This window comes from Drosophila nasuta, chromosome X, assembly GCF_023558535.2.
Source record: "Drosophila nasuta strain 15112-1781.00 chromosome X, ASM2355853v1, whole genome shotgun sequence".
In the NCBI taxonomy this organism is placed as follows: Eukaryota; Metazoa; Arthropoda; class Insecta; order Diptera; family Drosophilidae; genus Drosophila; species Drosophila nasuta.
In genome coordinates, this window is record NC_083459.1 from 11,148,805 (window position 1) to 11,174,773 (window position 25,969).

Sequence of the window (25,969 nt, forward strand, 5' to 3'; positions counted from 1 at the left end):
TCAATCGGATATGCATATTTAAGGTTCCCCAATTTAAGTATGAATCCATCTCAGGAACCCTGTGTATAGGTAGTCTCTATTTTACGTAGACATACAGCTAGAATAGTTTCCTCATTTCAAATTTGCTTCGCAACCGAATCACTTCAACAATATCAAAAATAAATCGAGGCAAAATTCCATCAATCATCCATTAAGAACAACCATGCAGCAAATAATGAATTCTGAGATGAACTTGCCGGTGATCTACACAATGTCTGTGATCGTCTTGCTGCTATTGATCCACACAATTTTCTCATGGCGACAACTGAGGCAAATGCAGAACAATTGGTCCCTGATGGAGGCCTTCTGTCGATTGGAGCCGGGTACCGTGTGCAGCATTTGCATTGAGTCCATCACGGAAGGCGACACAATTCTGGCCGATCTTCAGCGTCTTGCCTGTGATCATTGGTTCCACAAGATTTGTCTTCGTGCCTGGCTTATTCGCGCCTCGAACTGTCCGAATTGCCGACGTCACATCGATCTACCCAAAGAGCTGCCGGAATTATTTCCCGCTGACTTTGACTTGGACGCTGGCAGCGACAATGACAATGATGATCTGGATTTTTGATAACTCTTCAATTCACTTTGTATTTTCGGCATTATTCGGGGTGCATTAAATAACGCTTTCTTATGTTTTCGGGTTTAAAAGAAAACAAATTGTTTAATTTGGGTCAAAAGATATAGTAGTACATATAGTATGTAAAATAATTTCGTACAGAATCATCTTGTGGCAATCTAATTTCATTCTTTCAGGTCCATTTTATATACAATCAACGATTTATGCCAAATAAATTAGAAATCTTGGATATACAACATATACAATTAAAAGATGTATAGTAAATAATATGTCTAGTTTATAATGAATGAACATAATGAACTACCGATATGCAATTGAATGCAAACAGAAAAAGTAAAACAAAAATATGTTTAAATCGCAAAGATCGACCAATATTTACTTGATATTACTTGTTTTCTTATAAAACAATGAAATGTGATAACCTTCAACATATTGCAATAATCTCATAAGCAATATTTTTAATATGTAAATGCAATTAGTTAAGATGTGCAATTAAGTGTGTAGCTGCAGTTAATGACATCTCAATTTTACTTAACTTCAAACAAAATGTGTTTATGCTAATACATAAGAGTACTGCACACGCTCTTCGATATGCACTTATCTGCAATGTGCAATTAAACAAATACGTAGATATATGTAGATTGCTTAAAAGTTATGCTGAGCTGCTTTGCGCCTAACTGCACAATTGTGGTGCCTTAAAAATAATACAATAATCGAACTGCAATAATCTATATATGCAATGCAATTATCTTAGATGCGCTTATGTGCAATTGATAATACATCGATTGTTGTGATTTGTGTGAAAATAGTTAAACAAATATTTAATTGCCGTCTTACAACTAATTGGGACTCAGACTTTCGTCGGCTCCGATCGAAGCAGAACTTACTACAAAAACATAAAGTGATCAAATTTAACAAGAATATATAAATCTACAAAAAAAATTGAAGAGTGGATTGGGTGATTGGATGATTGGGAATCCTCCTCCAGCTGGCTTTTAACGCAGCACATACTTCTCCAGGTTGGCATCGCGTCCGCCCATCAAATAGCTGTTGATCCACATTTGTGACATGATGCGAACACCATGTTGCTGCAGATACTCGAGATCCGCGGCAGCCAGCGGCGCCTTCTTCACGTCGACAAAACAATGCGTGGCACCGGCGGCCACGTCATCCGATCCAAGTGGCAATTGGGGCTCCAGAATGCATGCGCCTCCGGCACGCAGCACATTCCGAATGGCGGCCAAGCTCCGCTCCTGCAGACTGAGGATGACGCGCTGGTCGCGAAATGCGCCGCCACCATCGAGACGCCAGCGATGCGCTGCCACCGCAATGGGTTGCTCCTCGGGCGTCAGCGGTGGCAAGTTGAGTGCCTTGGGATTGCCCCATTCGCAGAGCGATTCGTCGAGGAAGACGCCCTTCGCATGGCACTGCTCGATGTATTGAATGGTGAGAATCCATTTGCCGGCTGCCATGCAACCGAGCAGCTTCTCGCCGCGATTGGGACGCTCGCACAACAGATGCGTACACTCCGGATCATAGTTGACCAGATTCTGGCACACAGTGCCGCCCAATCCGCGAATGCGTTCGATCAGCTGCTGTCGTCGCTCGTCGTCGTCGCTGCTCGAGATGCTGAAGCACGGCGGTGTTCCTTGGTGCTGCATGCGGGGCGAGGTGCTGGCGCCGATGCCGCTTTCGGAGCGTCGTTGGTCGCCATTGAAGTCGACGGGATCGCGCCAGTCGACCATGTCCTCGCTGTTGGTGCCCAGCGCGAATCCCTCGGACTCGAAGGGCTGCACAAATTGCGCCTGGCTGCGCGCTTGGCCATCGTGATCGCGCTTGAGGCTCGAGCGACGCGACTCGCGGCTCTTGAGGTAGTCGGTGATCTGTCTCAGCTCGGACATATTGTCCGCACTCGACTCCTCGAAGCTGATCTTGTCAAAGTTGATTGTGGCGCAGCTGTTGCTGCTCGGCTGCTCGTCTTGCGGCTGCGTGTTGGGCACAAAGGGCGAGGCGGGCGACGCTGTTCTTCGCTTTGGCGTTGCAGTTGCTGCTTTTAGAGTTGGAGTTGCAGTTGGAGTCGCTGTCTTCCTAGCCTGGAACAGAGTTCTGCCTGTGGGTGTGGATGGCTTCTGTACCTGTACCGACTGCTGCTGCTGCTGCTGGTCCTCCTCCTCCCCCGATGTGTACTCGATGCCCAGGGTCTCGCAGGTGATGCGCATCACACGCTGTCGTATCACCGCAATCGGCGTGTCCGGCTTCAGCTGCTGCTTGGGCAGACGCCAGCGCCGCTCGAAGTCATCGGCCATGCGCTGCTGGAACTCCGGGGTGAGACAAAAGTCTGGTATCCCCGGTGCGGGATGCTGTGCGGCCGCTTGACGACGATTCACCGGCGTGCACGCCTGTCGTCGGATCCGTTCCAGTTCGGGTGTTTGATTCTCGCGCATCTCGCGTATGATCTGACGCACGCAGTCACGTGCTTGGCTCGTGTCCAGACGCTGGGCCACCTGCTCGAGGAACTCAAAGTTGCACGCGCCCGTTCCTGCCCCCGCACGTTGCAGCGGCGTCTGCGGCGAGACGTCTCCGGAGCTGGAGCGACGTCGTGTGCTGGCGAGACCCGTGACAAGCTCCGAGATGCGTGGATTGCGCAGCGGCGTCACTTGGTTCTCCTGCTGCTGCGGCGGTTCCGGCTGCAACTGTTCCTGCTGCTTGCTGCTGCTGCGATGCGAGAGCGGTGTCTGCTGCTGCTGCAGCTGTTGCGGCTCCTGCGGCGGCGGAGGCAACTGCTTGTTGCTCTCCCTGAGCCGCGGTGAGGCGGGAAACTCGGCGGCACTCGTGCCCACCAGGTAGCCGGCAAAGGGAAGCTTCTCGCCACGCTGGGCGCAGTGCAGCAGCCACTGGGCCGTGACCACCGGATAGCCCCACTTCAAGGCACCCTCGTACTTGGAGCCCTCGGCACTGGAGCACACCAGCAACGGACGCTCTTTCTTCACGAACGCTTTGTTCAGACTGCCGCCCTGCAGCTCCGCCAGCGCATTGATGAAATCCCGCTCGAGACCCGCATAGATCGACACCACAATGGTCATGCCCGCCAGCGTGTTGGCCTTCGCCTGCTGCGGCACCGGCTGATGGTAATACTCGAGGGGCTGGAGGAGCTTGTTCTGCTTCATGCAGGACTCGAGATAGAGTTCGGTGACCAGGTGACGCCACCGCACCGGCAGCGTGCTCACATCGAGCAGCTGCTCGAAGCTGACGATGGCAAAGTCAACGGGATCCGTGTAGCTGGCGGAGACGAGGCATCCCTGCGCCGCCTGGCATTCGCTGACCATTTGATCGTAGAGCTCGCTGCTGAAGCTCGTCGGATGCACATAGACGGTGGCGCCCTGCAGATAGTCCAGCTTGTCAAAGTCAATGGAGAGCGTGCTGGCGCTGAGATCGGGCAGCGCCACAGCTGGAAGAGGAGCAGGAGCTGAGGGCACAGCTGGCGTCACGGTGTTGTTGAGCTGCGTGGAACAGGCGGCGGGCAACGGCATCGCTGGCTCCTGATCGGCCGCATACTGTGTCAGCAGCGATGGCTCCAACTCCGGCTCCGCCTCCTCGGCGGGCAGCTCGAAGAGCTTCTTCTTGATGGGCGCCATCGTCGACGGCTGCTTGAAGCTGTGATTCATGGAACGCAGCGTCCGCTTGCTGCCCGGCGAGGCGATCGTCGGCTCGACGCCCGCAGCATCCGGCAGCGCGACACGATGCGGCAGCTCGCTGGCAATCCTCGCCAGCCGGATGCTCTCGCGCAACCACTCCAGCTGCACTACCTGGCAGGCGGCGAGCAGTCCGTCCGCCTGCCACTGGCGATAGGCGGTCATGTCCAGCTGGCCGACGATGATGTGCGTGAGTCCCTCGTGCGGATCGTCGTAGCGAGTGGCGCCGCCAGTGTTGAGCACGCGATGTAGCTTCTCCCGCTCGGCGGTCCGAAAGCCGCTCAAATAGACGCAGCAACCGTCGAGGAAGCTGCCCGCCTGCTTCGCCTGGCGCGGACAGATCTCGGCGAGCGTCTGCTGGTAGTTCACCTGCTGCGCGTGCTGTGAGGTTGCTTGCTTGAGCAGCTGCTTGGCTGCCGAACCGGCGCCGCCAGCCTCAGAGGCAACTCCTGATACTCCTGATCCTCCCGAGTTGCTGGTCTGCGTCTCGTTGAGCGTCGTGTTGTCGCTGCACATGCGTCGCCCGGCGGCGTTAGACATAAAACTGATGCAGGACAGATCCGGCAGCTGGTCGGACGTCTGGTTCACCTCACCCGATCGCTGTTTGGTGGGCGTGGACATCTGCTTGCGGGGACGCACCTCGTACTGTTTGGTGGGCAGTGCGTAGCCACGGGCGGCGCTCTCGAAGATCCACTCCGGCAGCAGGATGTCCTTCTTGAAGCGCAGCGCCGCCTTGTACTTTTCCGAGTCCGTCTTCGATTGCTCTGTGATCACAATGTCCACCTGCTGGGAGCGAAAGGCGCGATGATAGTTGCCGCCATTCTCGTTGACCAGTCGCATGACGGCATCCTTGCGCGACGCCTCCAGACCGCTGCACGTGATGTTGGCGCCAAAGAACGTGGGCAGACGATATTTCTCGAACTGCGGATCTTGGGCGCTGATGTGACGCTCCCAGACGCGCTGCACCCAATCCACATGCATCACTGCGACGCCATTGAGCGTGGCATGCTCGTACTTATTCGACTTGATGGTGTTCGAGATGAGGTGCGTGATGTTGCGGCCAAAGTTCTGGAAATAGTGTCCGCCCATCCAATGGATAAGCTTCTTGAGTTCGTCCTTCTCGCGAGTGCTCACGCCACTCGCAGAGATCTGCAGATCACGCATCGCGGTGCTGTAGATGGGACTGGTGCCCAGCGGAACTGGAGTGCATCTCGTCAAGCAATCGATGATGCAGGGTGGCCCGAGGATGAGTGCCTTTGTGGTTTGCAGCTGCTCGAAGAAATCGCCCTCAAAGCGTGCGATGACAAAGACATCCTGTTTGGTCAAGCCGCCGCCGGCAATCAAAGGGAATCCCTCGCTTGGACGAATTTCCCGGATTTGCGTGTCCGCCAATTGATCGCGCATCAAGCGCAAAGCTTCGGCAAATTGTTCGGCAACAGCGTTGTCGCCGTCGCTGGTCGTGTTGTCTACAAAATATGCGCATATCGTTGCATCCAGACTTGTGCTCATCCTTAATTATTGATCCTTAGGGTGTTGGTACTATTCTGTTTTTGTGGCTGTGGCAAAATACTCCGGTTTTTTGGCGCGTCTCCTGTGTTGTTGCAGTTCGTGTGTGACCGCAGTTTGCAATGATGCGAATATACTAACGAGATATATCACACTCGCTGTTGGGCACACTTTTCTATGGAAACTTGAGACCACTTTTGCATTGATATACGGCGCAACAAATTTAAATTATTAGCTCTTGCCACTTGTATTTTTATTTATTTGCCTTGTAGTTGAAATTAAGCAGCCAACTTATGTTTTTATTAAAGTCTACCTGCTATGACTTTCAATTCTTTTTTAAACGTTTACTCATCGATGGACCTCCACTTTCAAATAGTGTTTTTTTAGATTAACTGACCGTTAAGTTTGCAATGGCTAACAATTTAAATTGTAATTTATTTCGGTGCTACAACAATAAGTTGCAGTCAACAAACATTTCTTTGTTAGTTACCGATTTGAATTTCGGAAATGGCAATGCCGTCGAGGTGGCAACGTCAAACTTGTTTGACCATGTGGCAACGCTGCATTTGAGTAACAGCCAACTGCCGTTTGGCGCGTAATTTTAAAATACGCTCTTATCCGTTTCGATTGAAATAAAACACAGAATTTTGTGGGTTTCACTGTACAATATCTATTTATTTCAGTTGCATGCGTTACGTGTAAGCATTATTCAAGATTGCGTTGTTTACACATTCAAGTGCCAATTTGGATTGAAGTTGCTTGCATAGGTATTTCGTATTTAAGTAGTATAATTATTGATGCTTAATGCGCTAATTGCTGCTCTTGTGTGTAGTTATTGTTCATTGCTTGTAATACAGTTAATAATAGATAGAATAGAATATTTATGTATGCAGACTGGACTTCTTATTGTACAAAAATAATACAAATCATATTGATACTTTCGTTCCACTGATAGTCGAAATAACAATTAAAGATACGCGTTAATTAAATAAATTAAATACCTTACGAGTGCTAAGCGAAAATAAAATCGTCGTATTAAATGCAGCTGTTAGTCAAATAAAAACTAAACGCTATTTATAGTGTGTGTTGTTATGCTTTGATTTGATTTGATTTTGGTTCTTAACTTAAGCTCTAGAGACTACAAAATACGTTAAGCAATTACAAAAAAAAAAATAATAGTATATTTTAATGTACGATAATTAAATTGACATCAAAGCAGAGACAGAGATGGCCGCTATGTGTGTGTGTGTGTGTGTGTGTGTGTGTGTGAGCAGGACGGCATGTCTACGCACAAGTGCGTGCTCTGCGTTGAAAGCGCTTCATGCGTCGATACCAATCGTCCTTCCACTCGATAACTATCGAACGCGGTCCAATTCCCAAGTAACCAGGCGGCGCTTCCGAATCTCGCCCCAGAATCAAATACGATCTGTAAAACATCCGAGAGAGAGATATCGAAATTAATATAATAATAATAAGCACATTAATTTATAAGCTTTATAATAAATAAGTAATAATTGTATATTATAAGATGCAAAAAACTAAAAAAAAACATTGCTCGAAAGCCTTAAGTAGCTCTTGAAGTAGCTAAGCACTGGTTGAAATACATGCTAAGTGGTTTGACTCTTGACTGCACTTAAATCAAAATGTGTATGAAATGTGTAATGAGAATATCATTGAAAACAAATATTCCAAAGACGAAGTTAGAGCTCAGTAAAAAGAAGAAAATAAATTAGATCGTTGTTATATTCAAGAGTTAAGCCAGGGATCTTCAGGCTAAGTATTTAAGACTCTTACCAATTTACCATTAGATCACTGTGATCACAGATTTCAAAGACAAGTAAGGTCTAAAGGCTTTTCATACTATTTATGAGTTACGATATTTCTAGAATAAACTATTGTGTATACAAATTACATCAAAGAGAGTCAGTATGTCTGGAAATACAATTTTATCTATGAACTCAGATAGATCTAAAGTCTATACTCCTATTTCAACATGTAGAATACAGATTACATCAAAGAGAGTCAGTATGTCTGGAAATACTATTTTATCTATGAACTAAGATAAATTTGACCATGTAGAATTCCTTATTTGAATTGCTGCAACTTAAGTAGATATTTTAAATAAAGTACACCGAGTGTCAAAGTTACCTGTTGACTTTAATCCTGGGACAGCGACATTCCAAATTCTTAATCGGTATGATCCAGGTCATAGGACCCCGTTTGAGCATTGTATTCGGCATTCCATAGACGCTGCTGGCTCTGCTGCGCTTGAAGACCGCCTGAATTTGGAGATCGAAGCGCGCCGTTTCGCTGTCGCTGCTTTGATAATCGGACGCGCTGCTCCCGCTCATTCCGCTGCTCCCAGATCGCACTTGTCCTGCCCTGTCCGGCTGCTGATCCATTTCGTAGTCCGCGTCCGGATCCATGGCGTGTCGACGCTCGTTGCTGGCTGCCTCGCTGCTCGTATCTCTGCCAATCACTTTGGCCATTATTGCTGCGAGTGTCGCAAGAGAAGAAGGTAAGAATATATCCAGAGAGAGAGAGAAAGAGAGGAGCTTAAGGACTTACCGTAATCTCTTTTGCAGAATTTGTTGAGGTTTAACCTTTTGGTGCTTATTTTGCATTTTTCGCATTCTGCAAAGAGAGAAAGCAAACGACAGAGAGGGAGATTAATAAGTGATTAATGCGACAGTGTAATTAACAAGCACATAAAAGCACAAACATCCAACATCCGTCTACCCGTCTGTCTGTCTGTCTGTCCGTCTCTTTGAACAGCCAGATCTCAGCGATCGTCTGTGCTAGAGTTGCCAAAGTTTGCAGGAATATTCATTTGATGATCATGTTAGCCAAATGCATAATAGATTTTTGCCACGCCCTCCGCGTTGCATTTGAAATTCAATTTGGCCGATGGTTGAGCTGTTGCAACTTCGGTTTATTTATTGATCTCTGGCAGACCTTCGACTTGCTGCCACGCCCACACTGACGCCCACGCCTTTTCCCTTAGTCGTAACTGGATGAATGCGTGCATGTTCGTTTTCTTGTGTTTGTGTTTACAATTTAATTGCAAAATTTATGTCTTTATGGCCAATGCCAATTAGCGTGTCGAACAACAGCAACAACAGCAACAACAACAACAACAACAACAACAACAGCGACTGCGACTGCAACAGACGCTGCTGCTGTTGCTGCTGCAGCAACAATAATATAAGCATTAAGACGCGATCGGCATTACATTAAAGCTGTCATCCTCCAACTCCCCTCTCAACATCCCCTTCATCCCCCTCCTTACAGTGGGGCCTCCTGCTATTGTAAACTAAAATTAGCCAAAGCATTTTGATGTTGTTTCTCTGATTGCAACAATGCTAACTGCAACGTTTGTTGTTTCAGCAGCAATTGCTGCTATACCCTGTATTAATTATTCTTATTGGGTATGCTAGCTTTTGAAAAGAAGGATACATTCTTGACTTTAATGCAATTTGAGAGCCTTAAACTGAAAACTTAAGTTCAGCAAATTTAATTGACAAAATAAATTTAAAGTTCAGTTGATGAAATGATTATTTCTAATGAGAATGACATAAAATTTTAAAAAATTTAGATTGAAATATAAAAAACATTTCACATGTTTCGACTATTTTAGACCCTACACAAATTTTTCAGTAAATTAAGTTCGTAATTAACAAAATGTTTTAAATCTTGAGTGAAAAATATGAAGAAAACTTTACTGTTTTATATCCAGTATATAATTTTCAATAAGTTCAAATCAGAAAATTTAGATCAAGTACTGAACTTTTTTTTATATATAAATTGAAATAAAAGATGAACTTTGAATTTAAAGCAACGCATTCTAACATTCTGCTTCAGACTTCAACACAGGATATTCGCAAGCTGAGTAAAGAAATGTGACACTCTGCTGTGGCAGTTGCAGTTGCAGTTGGCTACTTGCAACTGCTGCCAATGTCAGAGACGGCAGCAAACCGAACGTGACACAATTGGACGCATAAACATTGTTTTATATGAGGCACTGCGATCGGGGCGATCGCGATCGATTCATCGATCTATAATGCAAAAGTGAAAGCGGTGGGGTGGGGGAGCGGGGAATTTCTAAAATTGGAGAGGGTGCGCCAACATTTCGAGGCTGTCGCTTGCATTTTGGTATTTTATGTGAATCACTTTGAAAGAGCGTGAGAGGAGGGGGAGCGGGGAGCGGGGAGAGGGGAGCAGGGCTTTGCCGTTAGTTGCCGTTAAGTGGCCTAGCGATATTTATCGCAGCTATTTGCGGCCCTTACGCTAAAGTGCAGTGGCCACGCCCCTTTGTCTCTAGCCTGTGCAATATGTAGGTGAGATTGTGTCGCTGTCGCTATTCTCTCTCTATGTATCTCGACTGCAATCAATTCAAAGTGACTCGTTAATCATTTAATTGTGCATTACATTAACATGTCATTAAATTTCGTATGCAAAATCAGATACGCACCAAGGTCGATAGGGGGCGTTGAGTGCGTGAGTAAATGTGTGTGTGTATGAGTGTGTGTGTGTGTGACAGGCACTAACTTTAAATTAACTCAAACTCGACAGAATTTCAAATTAATTTAATAAGATTATCAAATTATAAATTCATAATTAATATTCATGTCGAGCAGTCTCGTTCCAGACCTCTAATTCCCTTCCCCCTCTCCCCACCTCATCAAATTTCTACCGCTTTGCTCTGCTCTCCGTTCGTCTCGCCATCTCGCTCTATCCCCCATGCCACAACTAACACTATGACTTGAAAGCAAGGACCAACTTTTGCGTTCGCTTATGTGTGTGTGTGTGTGTGTGTCTGTGTGTTTGTGCCTGCGGGCGAATATGTTTGTGTGTGAGAGCGAGAGCGAAAGGGAGAGCTGACCAGCTTTTTAGTGCGCTTCTTGGTTACAAGCGTGCAAACTTCAACTTCCCAACATCAACGTCAACTTCAACTTCAACTTCAACTTGCGTTTCTCGCTCGGCATCAACTTTGCGCTTTTCTTTGCCATTGACAAATACATTTAACTGACTGCCTTTTTAAGCAGCAACCAGAGCGAGATAGCTACACATAGGTGTACACGTGTATGTGTGTGTGTGCGCGAAAGCAAGACGACACTGAGTAGTTGAAGGCACTTTGACTGAGAATCCCCCATTTGCATTTGATGATGGATGCTCTTCTGGATGGTTGCCCAATTTGCGTTCAGCGAGCATTCAGTTTAGTTTAGTCAAAGTTGTCACAGTTCCTTTTTAGCCGTTTACATTTAACAGTTTTCAGATTGCAACTTTCTTTTTCAACTCTCGCTCAAGTTGAATTTACTGCGTAATATGCATATATGTGCAATACAAGTATGTATGTATGTAAATGTACCAAGAACTAAAAGGAATGAAAGCTTTTACTCTTGCACAGATCAAGCTTCACTTGCTTGAAAGCTTTGCTTAAGATCGAAGAACAGAAAGCTTTGTTAGCGCAATTTGCAAGTGTAGCTTTTTATGGCAATTTGTCATCAGTCAGACGTTGCCGTCTCCCTCTAGCCATTGCAAATAAATAGTTGGGAGCAATTAGCGACGGCAACAGGCAGCGTGGACATTTTGCAGTGCCGCTTAAAAGCTCATTGTTGTTGCTGTTATTGTTGGCGCTGCTCATTCATGAACAAATTAAATAAAGAAACTTTTTAATACATTTGCGTAGCAACTTGCTGTTGTTGTTGTTGTTACTGTTGCTGTCGCTGTTAGTTGCTTTCTATTTGCTGCTCGCCATTCGCTTTGCCACTTTGTGCAAAGTTTGCTTTGCTTTTTACTTGAGCACGCGCCACCTTAGGGCGCCGCAATAGCAACTTAACATGATGGGGATGGGAGGAGAAGGTGCAGAAGGAGGAGGAGAAGGGAGACGAGGGTTGTGGTTCTTGGTTGCCTGGTTTGGCTGGCGGGCGGCTTTAGCATGATTTATGCCGTTGTGGCGCATTCTGTTTGCTTGTTGCGCTGCAGTTTCTACGCTTCAAACACTCCCCGTCTCCCTCGCACGCCCGGCAACTGTAACTAAAAGTTGCATGCAAGCATTTGCGCTAACTGTTAAGTGCTGTGCCGCCCACTTCAACACGACCACGCCCACGTCGACGCCCACGCCCTAGCAGCCCTCTCGCTTCGCTTCGCGGTGTCCGTTGTCTTCTTTTGAGGCTCCGCCGCTTAACCAACAACCGACAACCGACTGCACTTTAGCGGATTTGTGTTTTCTCACCCATTTGAAAGGATTACAAAGCGAGAGAAGCGACGCGGCAAAAGTTTGCCGTCTGGAATAGTTAGTAAAAGCGGCCGCAACAACAACAACAACAACATGCACAAGCGGTTAACACACAGACTTCAACAGAGAGTGAGAGTGAGTGAGAGAGAGAGAGAGAGGGAACACTTACTTACCCCTGCCGCCCTCGGTGCGATAATACTGCGATTGGGCGGCCGCCGATGAGGCGCCTCGATCTCTGTCCACGCCTCCGACAGCTCCATTGGACTCACTTGGCTCCGGCGCCGTATTCTGCGTATCCAGCATGTTGATCATGCGCGGCGGTTGCTCTGCAAAAACATAAATCGATAAGTTATCGACGAGCATCGAGAGTAGTGTTGTGTAAGCATCGTTAAATCTACTAAATCTATTCGATTATTCATTTTTTATCGAATTATCGAATTTACTCCTTGTTCATCTTTCAGTTTTATTTTATTATGGCTAGATTATTATTTTAAGGGAAGTTAAGAATATACATTATAGTATTATAATAATAAACATGCGCGGCGGTTGCTCTGCAAAAACATAAATCGATAAGTTATCGACTAGCATCGAAAGTAGTGTTGTGTAAGCATCGTTAAATTTACTAAATCTATTCGATTATGCAATTTTTATCGAATTATCGAATTTACTCCTTGTTCATCTTTCAGTTTTATTTTATTATGGCTAGATTATTATTTTATGGGAACTTAAGAATGTACATTATAATAATTTAATAATAATAAAAGCTTTAAAATAGTTTATTACTTAATTAAATTTGTTTCATAAATTATTTGAAATGTTTTAAGTTTAGTCTTAAGTCGAGCCTTAAGACAACCGTGCTTACGACCTGCGAAGCGAAGTCTTAACTTAAGACTCTTAACATTGCACTATGAGCAAAAAGATGCAAAGTGCGGCATTTTTACATTTTTTTTGTGTTCGGTATCATTAAATTGACTTTATTTTTTGAATTAGAATACTTAAAAAAAATCGAAAATTATAACCTCATGGTAAGGTGGGCGGGAAGGAAGGCGTGGTCCAATTGAAAAAAGAAAAAATCCGAAATTCTATCTTTATTTTTTAGGTATATGTACAAAGTTTCATGTTTCTATCTTAAAAAATGGTAAAAATGCCGCAATTCGGGACTTTTTGCCCATAGTGCATTGCAATAAGAAGCCTTAACCTTAGCATTAAGGCCAATTGAGCAATCGAATTATGTTTTGCTGGAATGGATGAGCTTTTGAAAACACAAGAAAAATCTTGTGAGATTTCGAATGTTGGTATTGCTTTTTAAAAAGGTTATATTGATGAATAAAAGCAGATTTAAATGAATAAACAGTGTTTTTCCTGTTTAATCTACTGTGAAATCATAAATATTAACACTTTAAATTATTTTCCGGCATTTACTTTTTAATTGTAGGTTACTCAATACTTAGTTCGTATTACTTATGTAGATATGGTGAATGAGAAGTGAAAGAACGACTTACTGATGCAGGGCGCAATGTGGGAGCGACTTTGTTGGTAGCCGCGGGCGCAGCGATTGCAGGTCAATCCGGTGACGCCGTCCTTGCATGGACATTGACCGCTTGTGTTGTTGCAGATTTTGCCAGATGAGCCGATCGGATGGCAGTCGCAGGCTGTAAGGGGGGAAAATGGGAAAAGAACAGAACAGAACAGATACAGAAACAGTTGAAAGATACGCATATATACAGATAAAGATACATTTCAGCAGAGATACAAAAGTTGCCGCTGTTGCAGCAGCAGCAGCGTTGAGTGCTTAATTGAGCTGGACGCACTTCAAAGCCTTTTTCTCCTCTTCTTCCCAATCGCAAATGCATTCGAGATTGAGCACACACACACACACCAACACACACACATGCGAGTATTGACCAAGATGGCGTTGTGGCCATGGAAGCTACTTGAATTTTACTTTAAGTTACTTTCAAGTTTTCCTTTTCATCGACTTTTTCGGTCTCTCTCTCTCTCTCTCTTTCGCTCTCTTCTGGACTGCACGTTTATGAGCCGTGGAAATATGCATTAACAGATAACAGAGGCCGAACGGACAGACAGACAGACGGACCCCTTGCTGACCAACAGCGGCATTCATTCCCATTAGCCACTGTCGGGATGCCAAATTGAGTGCACGCTGCCAGTTAAATGCCGGGTCGCGACTGCAGCGAGTCTGCGGTGGATGCCACACGGTTAATTGCAAATGAAAGTGCGAATCTGCTTGCCCCTTGCGGCAGACTTTTACTTGGCCATCCACTTTGCTTTTGGCACTTGTTTCCGCTGTGCCCTGTTCTGCCCCTCCAAAGTCCATTGTTTCACAGCAAGAACGAACCACTCTGACCAGAGGGCAGCTCAGTGCCTCGTGCCTCGTGCTCTACTCGATGAGTGCCCCTTTGACACCACTTCAAGTGAGCGGCATTTCTCGATGTGATCATTGGATGGGTTTTTTTTTTTAACTTTATAAGCCTTTAGTTATGTGGTTTCTGTAAATACTTTTTCTATGCTTATAAATCGATTGATGACTAGAAATAAACTATTTTGTATTTATTTAATTGATGCACTAATTGCCACACTTTTTTTAGTGTTGACTTCTCGAATTTGCAGTGCTTTTATGCCACATCATGTGCTGACTTTAGCCTACATTTTTATGCCCGATACTCATAAGGTTGAAGGGTAGTATTACTTTGTGTCTGCTGGAAATGTAAAAGACAAAAGAAATCATCTCCAAACCCATAAAGTATATATATTTTTGATCAGCGTCAACAACCGAGACGATAGAGAAATGTCCGTCTGTCTGTCCGTATAAACAATTAATATATTTATAATAATAATATAATAAATAGAGATATTATTGCATATAACATTTGTTATATTTTCAGGTAAATCAAATTTGTGTCGAGTTTTGACCCCTGAAAATCGAATAGCAAACGTAATTTCGAAGGTAGAGATGCGAATTTTGAAGGTACATACAATACTAACTACAGTATTTAAGATTCCTGCGAATTAGGATGCGATCAAAAAGAAATTGTAGAAGTCATTTAAGAAAAACATTTGTATGTAAAAAAAACCAATACTGCAATTGGGTCTTAGATGGCTTTGCTGACAATCTGGTATATTTTCAAATTTATGGTATATTTTGAAAATAGTATATATTGTACTATATGGTATATTTTGAAAATAGTATATATTGTACTATATGGTATATTTTGAATATAGTATATTTTGTACTTTATGGTATATTTTGAATATAGTATATTTTGTACTTTGTGGTTTACTGTGAATATAATATACTTTATACTTTATGATATATTTTGAATGTAGTATATTTTGTATTTTATGGTATATTGTGAATATAGTATATTTTGGACTTTATGGTTTATTTTGAATATAGTATATTTTGTACTTTATGATATATTTTGAATATGGTATATTTTATACTTTATGATATATTTTGAATGTAGTATATTTTGTATGTTATGGTATATTTTAAATGTAATACTAGATCAGTCTACTAAATATACATTTTGGTATATTTAAGTTATCTTCGGCATATTGATTTGGTATATTTTTCGAATATTCTTTTATTGAAAATAGGTAGCGAGTATCTCAACGTCGAGCACACTCAACTGTTGCCTTCTTACTTGTGTTTTTTTCACAGCCTTTGCTTGTAGACTTGTTGCCTCGGTTTGTGGCACTCACCGCTGGGCTGGGGGAGAGAGCGAGCGAGCGAGAGAGAGAGAGAGAGAGAGAGAGAGAGAGAGAGAGAGAGGGAGCGAAAGAGAAGCTTGGCGTCTGCCGCAACGTTTTGCATTTTGTAGTTTTTGCAAACTATAACACAGTTTGTCCCATTTGGGCCACCCCCAAATGACCTGGTCTGAAGTACACACACACACACACACACACACACACACACACACACACACACGAACACTTTGATGCACTTTGACGGATGACAAACTCTGGGCTGGGCAACTGTTCATTTGTGTCATGTGTCGCCCAGAGACAACGAGAGAGAGAGAGAGGGAGAGGGAGGGAAAATGGAAAAGCGAGTGAGGTGGTTTTTAGTTAATAAGCTGCTTTTGGCCACACTTCGAATGAGGTGGCTCAAAGCCTTTTTGCGTTTTTACTTGCGCACATGCAAAAAGTTGTTTCGCCGCTGGGAAGCTGCAACGAAGAACTGAGAATCTCACTCAAATGTGTGTGTGTGTGTGTGTGTGTGTATCTAGGCTCAACATGTTGCGATGTGTGTTGTGAGTGGGGGGGGGAAGGGGCAAGGAGGCGGGAATGAGGTTGCAGCGTGCGTGCAACATTTGGTAATTTAATCCGATTTACAATAAATTAAATGCGATTTATATGCACACAGCGACACATCCGGAAGATAACAACAGCAACAGCAACGGCAACAGCAACGGCAACAACAATGACAATGACAACAGCGACAGCAGACAATAATAACTTGCCACAACAGCAGCAGCAGCGGCAGCGGCAGCGGCAACAAGAACAACGTGAGAGCGCTTTAACCATTTGGCGCTTGTGTCCATTGTTGGGCTTCGGCTTCGGGCTTCAGGGCATGGCCAAGCTGTCAGATACGGCGAGGGGCGGCAGTAGTGTGGGGGCGTGGCAGCAACAATATGACAACAATACGGATGCCTGCCCCCTGTGTGGTATCTGAACGTGGCAGCCACAAACACACACACACAGACACAGACACACGCAGTCAACTCAACTGTTAAAATAGCCAAGGCAGAAAAAATAGCAGCGACAGCAGCAGCAACGAGTTCATTACGCATCCTGCCCCATATCGTTGCATGATGGCTATGAACTGAACGATACAAATATGTGCAATATCTCTCTCTCTCTCTCTCTGTCTGTTGCTGTCCTGCTCACACGGTGGCACATCGCTGTCGTTGAGCATATGCTGCTGTCCGTGCTGCGCTTTTTTGCCGCATTGACCAAGAGGCAAGAGATTATGAATTTTCATTATAACGAGCCACACACACACACACACACACATATACAGAGCGCATCCTACACCCAAGCACTCACACTCACACTCATTCATTCGCAATCAGAACCGTAATTGACATTCACAAAGAATGTAATCGAGTAGCTTTCAGTAATGTTTAGTTTCTAGTTTCCAGCTGCAGTTGCTGTTGCCATTGCCATTGCCATTTGCCTTTGCTCTCTAATGATTGCCACATGCAGCAAGCTGTGTTGATGATGATGATTCATTCATTCATTCATTCATTCAACAGGCAGATCAGTTACCAGACTAAAGTACCTTTCACCCATCGACCAACCAACTTACAGACCCGACACTGACTGACTTACCAAAAAAGGACGACCCAAAAAAGCCGCATTTTGAATCACATGCAAATATTCATATACTCACATTCACACTCACACCAACACGTGCCTTGCAAACTATTCACAAAGAGTTGCAGTTGCAGTTGCAGTTCCCAATGTAACTGTCACTCGCTTTCTCCGTCAACTGGCAACTGGAAGATGAGAGATGAGAACTTCGCTTGCTCCAATTCGATGTCAGTTCTCAGTTCTCAGTTCACTCGCTTCTCTGGCTTGGGCGCTTTATTAATGGCCTCTTAATTAGCACAGCATCATGTGAATCATGGCCAATGTTAATCAAAGTCGCACTCATGAGTCAAGCTCACATTTTAGCTAACTTTCGTTGAACAACTATTTATATGCATACAAATTGTAGTTTGCATTAAAAAAAAACAAATAAAAAAGTAAAGAAGTACAAAAAATACCAGATTGATGCGGTAATATTCTTTAAGTATACCAAAAAATATACTTAAATGCAACCACAGCTATGTTTAGTATATCGATATACTATTATATTCTTAATATACCATAGAGTACAAGAATACCATAAGGATTTTTCATAGAACCAAATCAGTGCGGCAATATTCTTTAAGTATACCAAAAAATATACTTGAATGCAACAACAGCTATGTTTAGTATATCGATATACTATTAGATTCTTAATATACCATTGAGTACAAGAATACCATAAGGATTTTTCATAGAACCAAATCAGTGCGGCAATATTCTTTAAATATACCGAAAAATATACTTAAATGCAACAACAGCTATGTTTAGTTTAACGATATACTATTAGATTCTTAATATACCATTGAGTACAAGAATACCATAAGGATTTTTCATAGAACCAAATCAATCTGTACAGATTTATTATACAGAAAAATACTAAAATATACCAAAAAATTTATTTGGTATTGTGATATACCATTAGTACCGCTTTTATTACAACCTCACAATATTCCCAAATGCTGGATATGTATGCAACAGCGACGTAAGTCTGAAGCTCAAAGCAAAAGTCCGTAACAAGGTAAAGCAAGAATAGCTGGATGAATTCAAAGATTATGAGAAATCCGTATTGTGAGAGAGACATCCAACACCATCATCTATCACACCAACACCATTTGAGGAACTGTCCAAGCGTCAATTTTGAGCGTCTTGATATACATATATACCAGAATCGATCTGGATCATCACTCCAAACAGCTCCCCGAGCAGTTTGAGTATAACAAACATATTCATATGGATGAAGGGTAATAAGAACGTTTGGTTCTGGGAGAATGGCGCCTGTTTTATGCCCAATGCAATTAGACATTTAGTAGCCCAGGTCTTGCAAATTGGAAAGTTCTTGGGATGCGAAACAAAGCGGAGGATACGCGAATCTCTAATCTGTAGAGTTCTGCGTTTTATTTGGCCGATTGATGTGGACAAATTCTGTCAATATTATGGATTGTCTTCAAGGGTGACCGCAAGGTTGGGTACAAGGATCTGGAAGGTGTAATTGCCAAGGTATTCGCAATGGAGAAATACGAATCTGGGCGAATCAACTGAATTGCTGGGGCTGTTAGTGGAGTGATTATAAAGAAGTCTGAATATATTATCTAATCTTATTTCTTAAACTACTTTCTGAGAGTGATTGATAAACAAAAGATATTGAAATTCATTTGGCAAAAGAGTTCTGTTGTTGTTCTGCTTGGTTAAGTCAGAATAACATTTCGAATAGAATAATCGAATATAATATTTTCTTGTAAGGTAAGAATTATCTTTGAATTGAAGCATTTATGTTAATTATCAGTAATAGGCATCGAATGGCCAATAAAATAATAAAATACTATGAATATAACCGAGAAGGAAACATAATTTTAATAAACTGTTTCAATCAGAAAGAAATGTTGTCTCAGATCAGATCAGTCACAATAACATTAATGTGAATCTGAATGTTTATCGTGCATTATTTGAATATTGAGTGGACTGCCATTTAATTTTCAGGTATGTATTTCAATTTGGACATTTTGTCGGGCTTTAAATGTGTGGATGTGTTGTGCTCTGGTTTGGTCTGTTTTCTGCTTCTGGCCTTTATTTACAATGGTTAAAATCTGTTTTGGCATTTATTTATTTTGCTTGGCTTTCCAAAAATTAATTAACCGAAGTTTCGCTGTGCGCTCTGTGTTTGCACTCACAATCGCCCTGGCAGTTGTATTCACACTTGGTGCTCGCGATGGAAGGGCGGCAGCGAAAGGGCGAGGACGGGAGAGAGGGATGCGGTGGGGCGGGGCGAGGTAGAAGTGTAAACATCATAAAGCAAATCAAGCGCAATTTGTTATTGTTTATTTCAACTTTGGGCAAGTGAAGCAACCCACGCCTCAGCGTCGGTCTCAGCATCGGCATCGGCATCAACGTCAACCCCAACCTCAATGTCTCCTCTCCTCACACTCTTCTGCTTAGCTGACCACAAAGCTAAAAAGTGCGTAACGTAAACTCTAGTCGTCAGTGGCAGCGTCGGCCACTTCCATCAATTGCCATAAAATATTAGCCGAAATTTTGTTGGCCAAGAAAACCAGAAAGAAAAATGGTGAGCAATAAAAAGCACAGCTGCCTCCAGGAAGGGGCCACTTTTCGATGTGGTTGTGGATGTGGATGTGAATATGGATTGTGATTTGTATTCTGTATTCTGTATACTGTATTGTGTTCTTATTTTGTTGCTGCTGTTGTTTGTTATTATTAGCCAAATAGATTCATGCAAAATTTCAAAAGAAACCAAACACACACACATACAGTGGAGAGAATTATGAAAAGATTTCTCTGTCGAATCACAATCGCAATCGTATTCGTATTCGTAATTGAATCGAGAGGGATTACACCTGAGCAAGCGGACACAACTTTGACTGCAGCAGTAGAAGGAGAAGGAGAAGGAGAAGCAGCAACACTAAACAGACCGCGATACATTGTATAAATAACGAGTACCCGAGAATGAATCATTTGCAGCTGCAACAAAAATATGAATGTTTTCTTTTTCGATTGCGAAATGAGTAACTCAACTCAGAGAAGGAAGGAGTCGATTAGGCATTTCCAGTCCAAGTGAATACGCACCAACAGCTTGCAGAATATATTTCTTTTGCAGACTGATGTGGTCCACATAATGCTCTATACTGTATTTTTGGTGCCCTATACAAATATTTCAAATAATGGCAATACTATTGTATTCTCTGATTTATTAACCGTTTTCTTTATACACTAAACAGTACATACGCGAATTTATCGTCTGTACTTACTATTCAACACTTAAATTAAGTTATTATTTGATATATAGTTATAATCAATATTCGATAATAAAGCTACTTTTGTGTAATCGATGACAATTGTAATTTAAATTAGGAGAAAAGATTTAACATCAATGAGGGTTAAATATATTATTAATAGACAAATATTATTAATAATAATATTAAAGAGAAGAACAAAATTCGATACTCTATAATAATCGATCGATCGATAGTAATAATAATCGATAGTAATAATAATCGATTAATCGATAATAATTGATAGCATAGCGCTACCTGTGTGTGATAATAACAATCAATCGATCGATAGTAATAATAATCGATTAATCGATAACAATCGATAGTATAGCGCTACCTGTGTGTGATCGACGTCACTTTTAAGTGAAATGAATAGAAAATATGCGTTTAAAAGTGGCAAATATATTATAAATACACAAATTTAATTAATACTCAACACATACAATGACAACTACCGATAAGAGTAATAATAATTTCGAAAATCGATACTCGATTAGTGAAGTGAATGAATAGAAAAGATTTCAGATTAAAAAGTGTCAAATATTTGCGTGAAATTCGCAAGCAATGAATGAATTTTGAGTAACACTCAAAGTAATGTTCTGAAGACGCATTTTAGTAAAAGTTGTGCATTCGATTGAATGCACTTTCCGATTCCGAATACTCGCTAAAGGCCACTTCAATAAATTGTCTGAAAAGTCAGATGCGATTGAATGGAATTAAATACTTTGTGGAGAGTACGTTCAGTTCAGTTGAGAGTTGTAACGACTCGAGTCTCAGGCTGAGTTTTTGCCGCCTAATTTGTGTGGATGTTGGAGGAGTGCTGGAGGGGTAGACCTCTAGAGCCCCTCTTCTTCGCTTGGCCTATTAATAAATCAATGGCTTCGCACGACGCGACAAAAGTTATGCACAGAGAGAGAGAGAGAGAGTGAGGACTTCCTTGTGCTTTGGCAGTGTAAAAACTTTATCGCGGTTGCAACTGGCGTAAAGTTCGCTCAACTTTCGCGACGACGAAATGAGCAAAAGTACAAGAAGAAGCAGAAGTGAAAGAAGAAGCAGACTCAAATGGATTGTTACAATTTTGTTGCATGTACAACAAGAAGGAGGAAGACTGACAAAAGTTGCCAGCGGCAGGTGGGAGAGCAAAGGCATGGAAGAAAGACGCGCCGAGAAATGAGACCTCAATTGTATTCGCAAAACTCAGAGCTTTGGCGCACTTTTCAAATTGTGCGTTAAAATTGAGGCGCAGACATAAAGGCTATTGAAAATCAAACGATGCGCACAAAAGTAGGCAATGCCAAAGTAGCATTTGTGATCGGAGAGGGGGCATGGTGAAGGGGGGAGTGCGGAACCGTCGCGGTCCCGTGGAGTCAACGAAATGGCAGCGCCAATTTGACGCTCGAACAATTTGCACAGCTTTAAATGTCAACTCGCATGCAAAATGTCATAATTCAAATCCTGGCCCACGCCATGCCACGCCCCCCTAGGCCACGACGCCCACAAAAGCCGACAGAGAGCCAGAAAGCGTGGCCAGCCTGAGGTTGTGTCTATAGTCTGTCTCTCTATATATGTATGTATGTGTGCTGTGTATGAATGTATGAATGTATGAATGTGCTGTGTATGTGTGTGGCTTGCAATGTGTCTATACTCTATACTCTATACTCTAACCCAGTGATGGGGTTGATAAGGCAGTGTCAACTCTACTGAAAGAGCTTCGCGTATCTAAATACGATTTATGGGCGGCTTTAGAGCCCATAAACGTGCTCATATCATTTCTACAGCATCTTGAGGCAGTTATCAATTCCAATCAGCAGTAAAAAACATTCAATTATCGAAGCCTTTGGCTTTCGATGAAGCATCACCAGAAAATAGGAGATGGAATGGAAGATACAATTTAAACCTTGGCTCCATTTAAGTATATAAAACATGTGTAAATATGAAAAATATGTACATGTGTAAATAAAGAAAACTCATTTTGATTGATTTTAACATTTGGTAGCAACTAAAGAAATATTTGATATTAGCTTGTCAAATTTTCATTCAATATATTCATTGAAATATTTACGTATTCAGAGCTCAGGAATTGAGGAAACCTTTACGAACGAATATTTGTAATAATGAATAAATAATAATTCTAGTTAATACTAGGTTCGAAAATTATTTGCAATCTGGGCTATAATAATGATAATAATTAACTGAATTATCACAATTGAACTCATTTGTAGATAGATACTTTTGATTATTGCTACTATCGATATATCATACTATCGATAACTACCTTTGATTATTGCTACTATCGATATATCATACTATCGATAACTAATGTTGATTATTGCTACTATCGATATATTCTACTATCGATAACAACTTTTGATTATTGCTACTATCGATAACTACTTTTGATTATTGCTACTATCGATATATCATGCTGTCGATGACTACTTTTGATTATAGCTGCTATCGATATATCATACTATCGATATATACTTTTGATTATTGCTACTATCGATATATCATACTTTCGATAACTATGAATAGTTTGCATTTCAGGGTATTTGCAAAGTCGAGCACTTTTTTTTACGCTGCTGCTTTTTTTGCGTTTCCGAAATTGGAAAATTTGTGCTGGCAACTTTTATTGCTTCGCCAGCGTAAATTTGCTACGCCGCTTAGCTCGCTATGCCTGCCCCTCCCCCTCCTCCTGCGCCTCCTTTTCAACTCCCCCCTCATATACATCATTGTATAGTTGTAATAGATTTTTGTAGCTTAGTTTTAAAAACCATTATGGCTTACTGGCTGACTGAGCTGCCACCTTTGCTGCTGTCCCCCTGTTCCCCCTTCTGCTGACTACTGACTGGCGACTGGCTTTGATGATAAATGCATTTTCTTGTGGCATTCAATTAAGTTTAGTTGCAACCCTCGGAGTGGAGCGACCTTCAATGCGATGCGCATTTTATGAAATTCTAATGACGTTCAAGCGAGAAGAAACACCCCACGATATGATATGATACGATGTGATATGGTGTGAGTTGAACTTTAACCTCTCACCCACTGATGAGTGCGGCAACTGTTGCCGCTCCCCGCTCCCCTCCCCCCTACACCACCTTGTCTAATGGTTGCGTTGGCAACGGCTGCGTTTCATGAACTTGCCACCGAAATGGGCAGTAAAAAAAGTTGCTCCTCTCTCGCACTCTGTGTGTGTGTGTGTAACTGTCTGTGTAACTGTCTGTGTGTGTGTGCTAGGTAATTCATGACATTATTTTAATTGCTGCTGCTGCTGTTGCTGTTGCTGTTATTGCTGTATCATTTCGCACGTGACTTTGTGATTTTATGGCTTTTAATTTCACGTATTTAGTTACGGATATTGTTAATTGTATTCATGGCAACTCCTCCTCCCTCCACCCTCAATATGGCATCGTTTATGATATGCCATGTAAGTTTGTTGTCCATTGTTGTATTGACATAAACTCCACACACAGACACACACACACACACACAGTTACAATGGCAATTTGCGGTTGCATTTTAACATGCTGGGCATCACAACTTTGTGGCAAAGAATGTGCTTAGTTTTGATGCGAATATTCTCCTGATTTATGCAGCGTATTTTATGCTCTGTTGCTTGTTCGTCTTCTTCTTCTTCTGGTTGTTGTTGTTGTTTCTTTTCCATAGTTTGACATCTGAAATTAATGATGTCACTGTGCACGGTGGGCCATAATGCTCCGCTTTCGATTGCAAGTCAATAGCTTAATAAATAGAAAAGAACCTTTCTAAATTTGATATAATTCTTTTCAAATCTATATTAATCTTTCTAGATTTCTCTTACTTTGACAAAACTAGTCTGTGACCTCTTGCTTCTCATATTATTTTAATTCAAGTTTATTATAAATATATTATATTTTGAATTAGTTCCAAGTGTAAAACAAGTTGAAGTTTTCATTATTGGTTATTGAACATTTTAGGATAATACGAAATAAAATATAGGCTAGCATATTTTGCTTGTTTTATAGTTACTTAGAAGGTTAAAAATAATACTAATACTAAGCTTCACATAGTATGTACATAAAACAAAATAAATAAAGATGGAAAAAAGACGTAAAATTTGTTGAATAAAGTAATGAAATAAGTAGAAAAGGTTGAAAATAAATAAAATTTACTAGTAAAGATAGAAAAATGAATTAAAATGTGTTAAGGTTGAAATAAATAAAGGAATAAATAGTAAAGATAAAAGAAGGAAGTAACTTTTGTTGAGGTTGTCACACAAATAAAAGCAAGCCAAAAATATTTCATGTTCAAAATGTGAGCATTAATAATAAAACACATTTAAAACGAAATTACTAAAACACTATTCTTTTCTTTATTTTTTACACAGTTTACCAAAAAGCAAAATTCTTTTTCATTTTCTGCATTAGTAAATTTTTTATACTACAAAGAATGTGTATTCAATAATCAAAATATAAGCCAAAACAGAAGTCTATGACTTTGTTGCGCTGGACTACAGTGGAATGTTCTCTTAATAAAAATATACCGCAAAAATACCAAAGCTCATAATTGGTATATCGATATTGTTTCACATTCAAAATATACCATAGAGTACAACATTTATTAGATTGTCAGCCAAAGTAACTAAGATCCAATTGAAGCAGAAATATACATATATACTTTATAAAATCGAAAATGCTTTTGCCTGTTACATACATTTCCTTCAGACACAAACTTATAATACTCTACAAAATAGCGAATTTCTCCCATAGTGCAGACAAAAAAGCGGAGCATACTTTTTTGGGGTGGCGGCCAGAGAGAAAGAGAGAGAGAGAGAGAGAGATTTTAATTATCCAAAGATCTGCTACAGCAACACACTATTATGAATAATGATGGTCAGTCTGTGTGTGTGTCTGAGTGTGTGTGTGTGAGGCAATCTCTCATTGGACAAATAATAATATGTAATTTTCCGGTCATTGAAACATTTGCGCAAATAAGGAAATTGGCTGAGCCGAAACCGAAATGACTTTGACAACATGTCCGAGTCCCAAAAGTGTACTCGAGTGTGTGTGTGTGTGCGAGTGTGTGCGAGTGTGTGTGAAGGTATGTTATGGTTTGGCCTTTTGCATCCGTTTCAGTCAGTCTGGTCTCTTTCTCTCTCTCTCTCTCTCTCTGATGAGTTATGGCTGGCAACGTCTGTTCGTCTGTCGCCTGTTCGATGTCATTTTGCTCGTGGTGTCTGTGCTGAGCTCTCAAGTAAATCATTTGAATATTTAAATTA

At 42.0% G+C, this 25,969-nt stretch overlaps 3 protein-coding genes across 4 annotated transcripts in view; 1 reads left to right on the forward strand and 2 right to left on the reverse strand.

Moving 5' to 3' along the window:
- The first annotated feature begins 86 nt into the window (after positions 1-86).
- Positions 87-696, forward strand: LOC132795639 (uncharacterized). Its single transcript, XM_060806496.1, has one exon. The coding sequence runs from the start codon at positions 203-205 to the stop codon at positions 605-607; it is 405 nt and encodes a 134-aa protein (XP_060662479.1). The 5' UTR covers positions 87-202; the 3' UTR covers positions 608-696.
- Positions 697-963: 267 nt separating this feature from the next.
- Positions 964-6,041, reverse strand: LOC132795638 (DNA topoisomerase 2-binding protein 1). The gene is given in 3 exon segments (XM_060806495.1): positions 964-3,274; positions 3,276-3,373; positions 3,376-6,041. Coding segments are annotated over 3 exon segments (4,203 nt in total). The 5' UTR covers positions 5,818-6,041; the 3' UTR covers positions 964-1,611.
- A 427-nt stretch (positions 6,042-6,468) lies between these two features.
- The window catches only part of LOC132796486 (netrin-A), a 61,325-nt gene continuing 41,824 nt past the window's right edge, over positions 6,469-25,969 (reverse strand). Inside the window, exons 3-7 of one of the 2 annotated variants that reach the window (XM_060807667.1) lie at positions 13,555-13,704; positions 12,226-12,378; positions 8,383-8,448; positions 7,963-8,308; positions 6,469-7,240 (exon numbers count right to left, since the gene is read on the reverse strand). In XM_060807667.1, the coding sequence (XP_060663650.1) occupies positions 7,099-7,240; positions 7,963-8,308; positions 8,383-8,448; positions 12,226-12,378; positions 13,555-13,704 (857 nt within the window). In that variant the 3' untranslated portion in view covers positions 6,469-7,098. Of the gene's footprint in view, positions 7,241-7,962; positions 8,309-8,382; positions 8,449-12,221; positions 12,379-13,554; positions 13,705-25,969 lie in introns of both variants that reach the window. The other variant, XM_060807668.1, reaches the window with a different exon arrangement.

Excerpts from the sequence above, each read along its gene's own strand:
- LOC132795639 (XM_060806496.1), top strand. The coding sequence starts at position 203 with ATGCAGCAAATAATGAATTCTGAGATGAACTTGCCGGTGATCTACACA.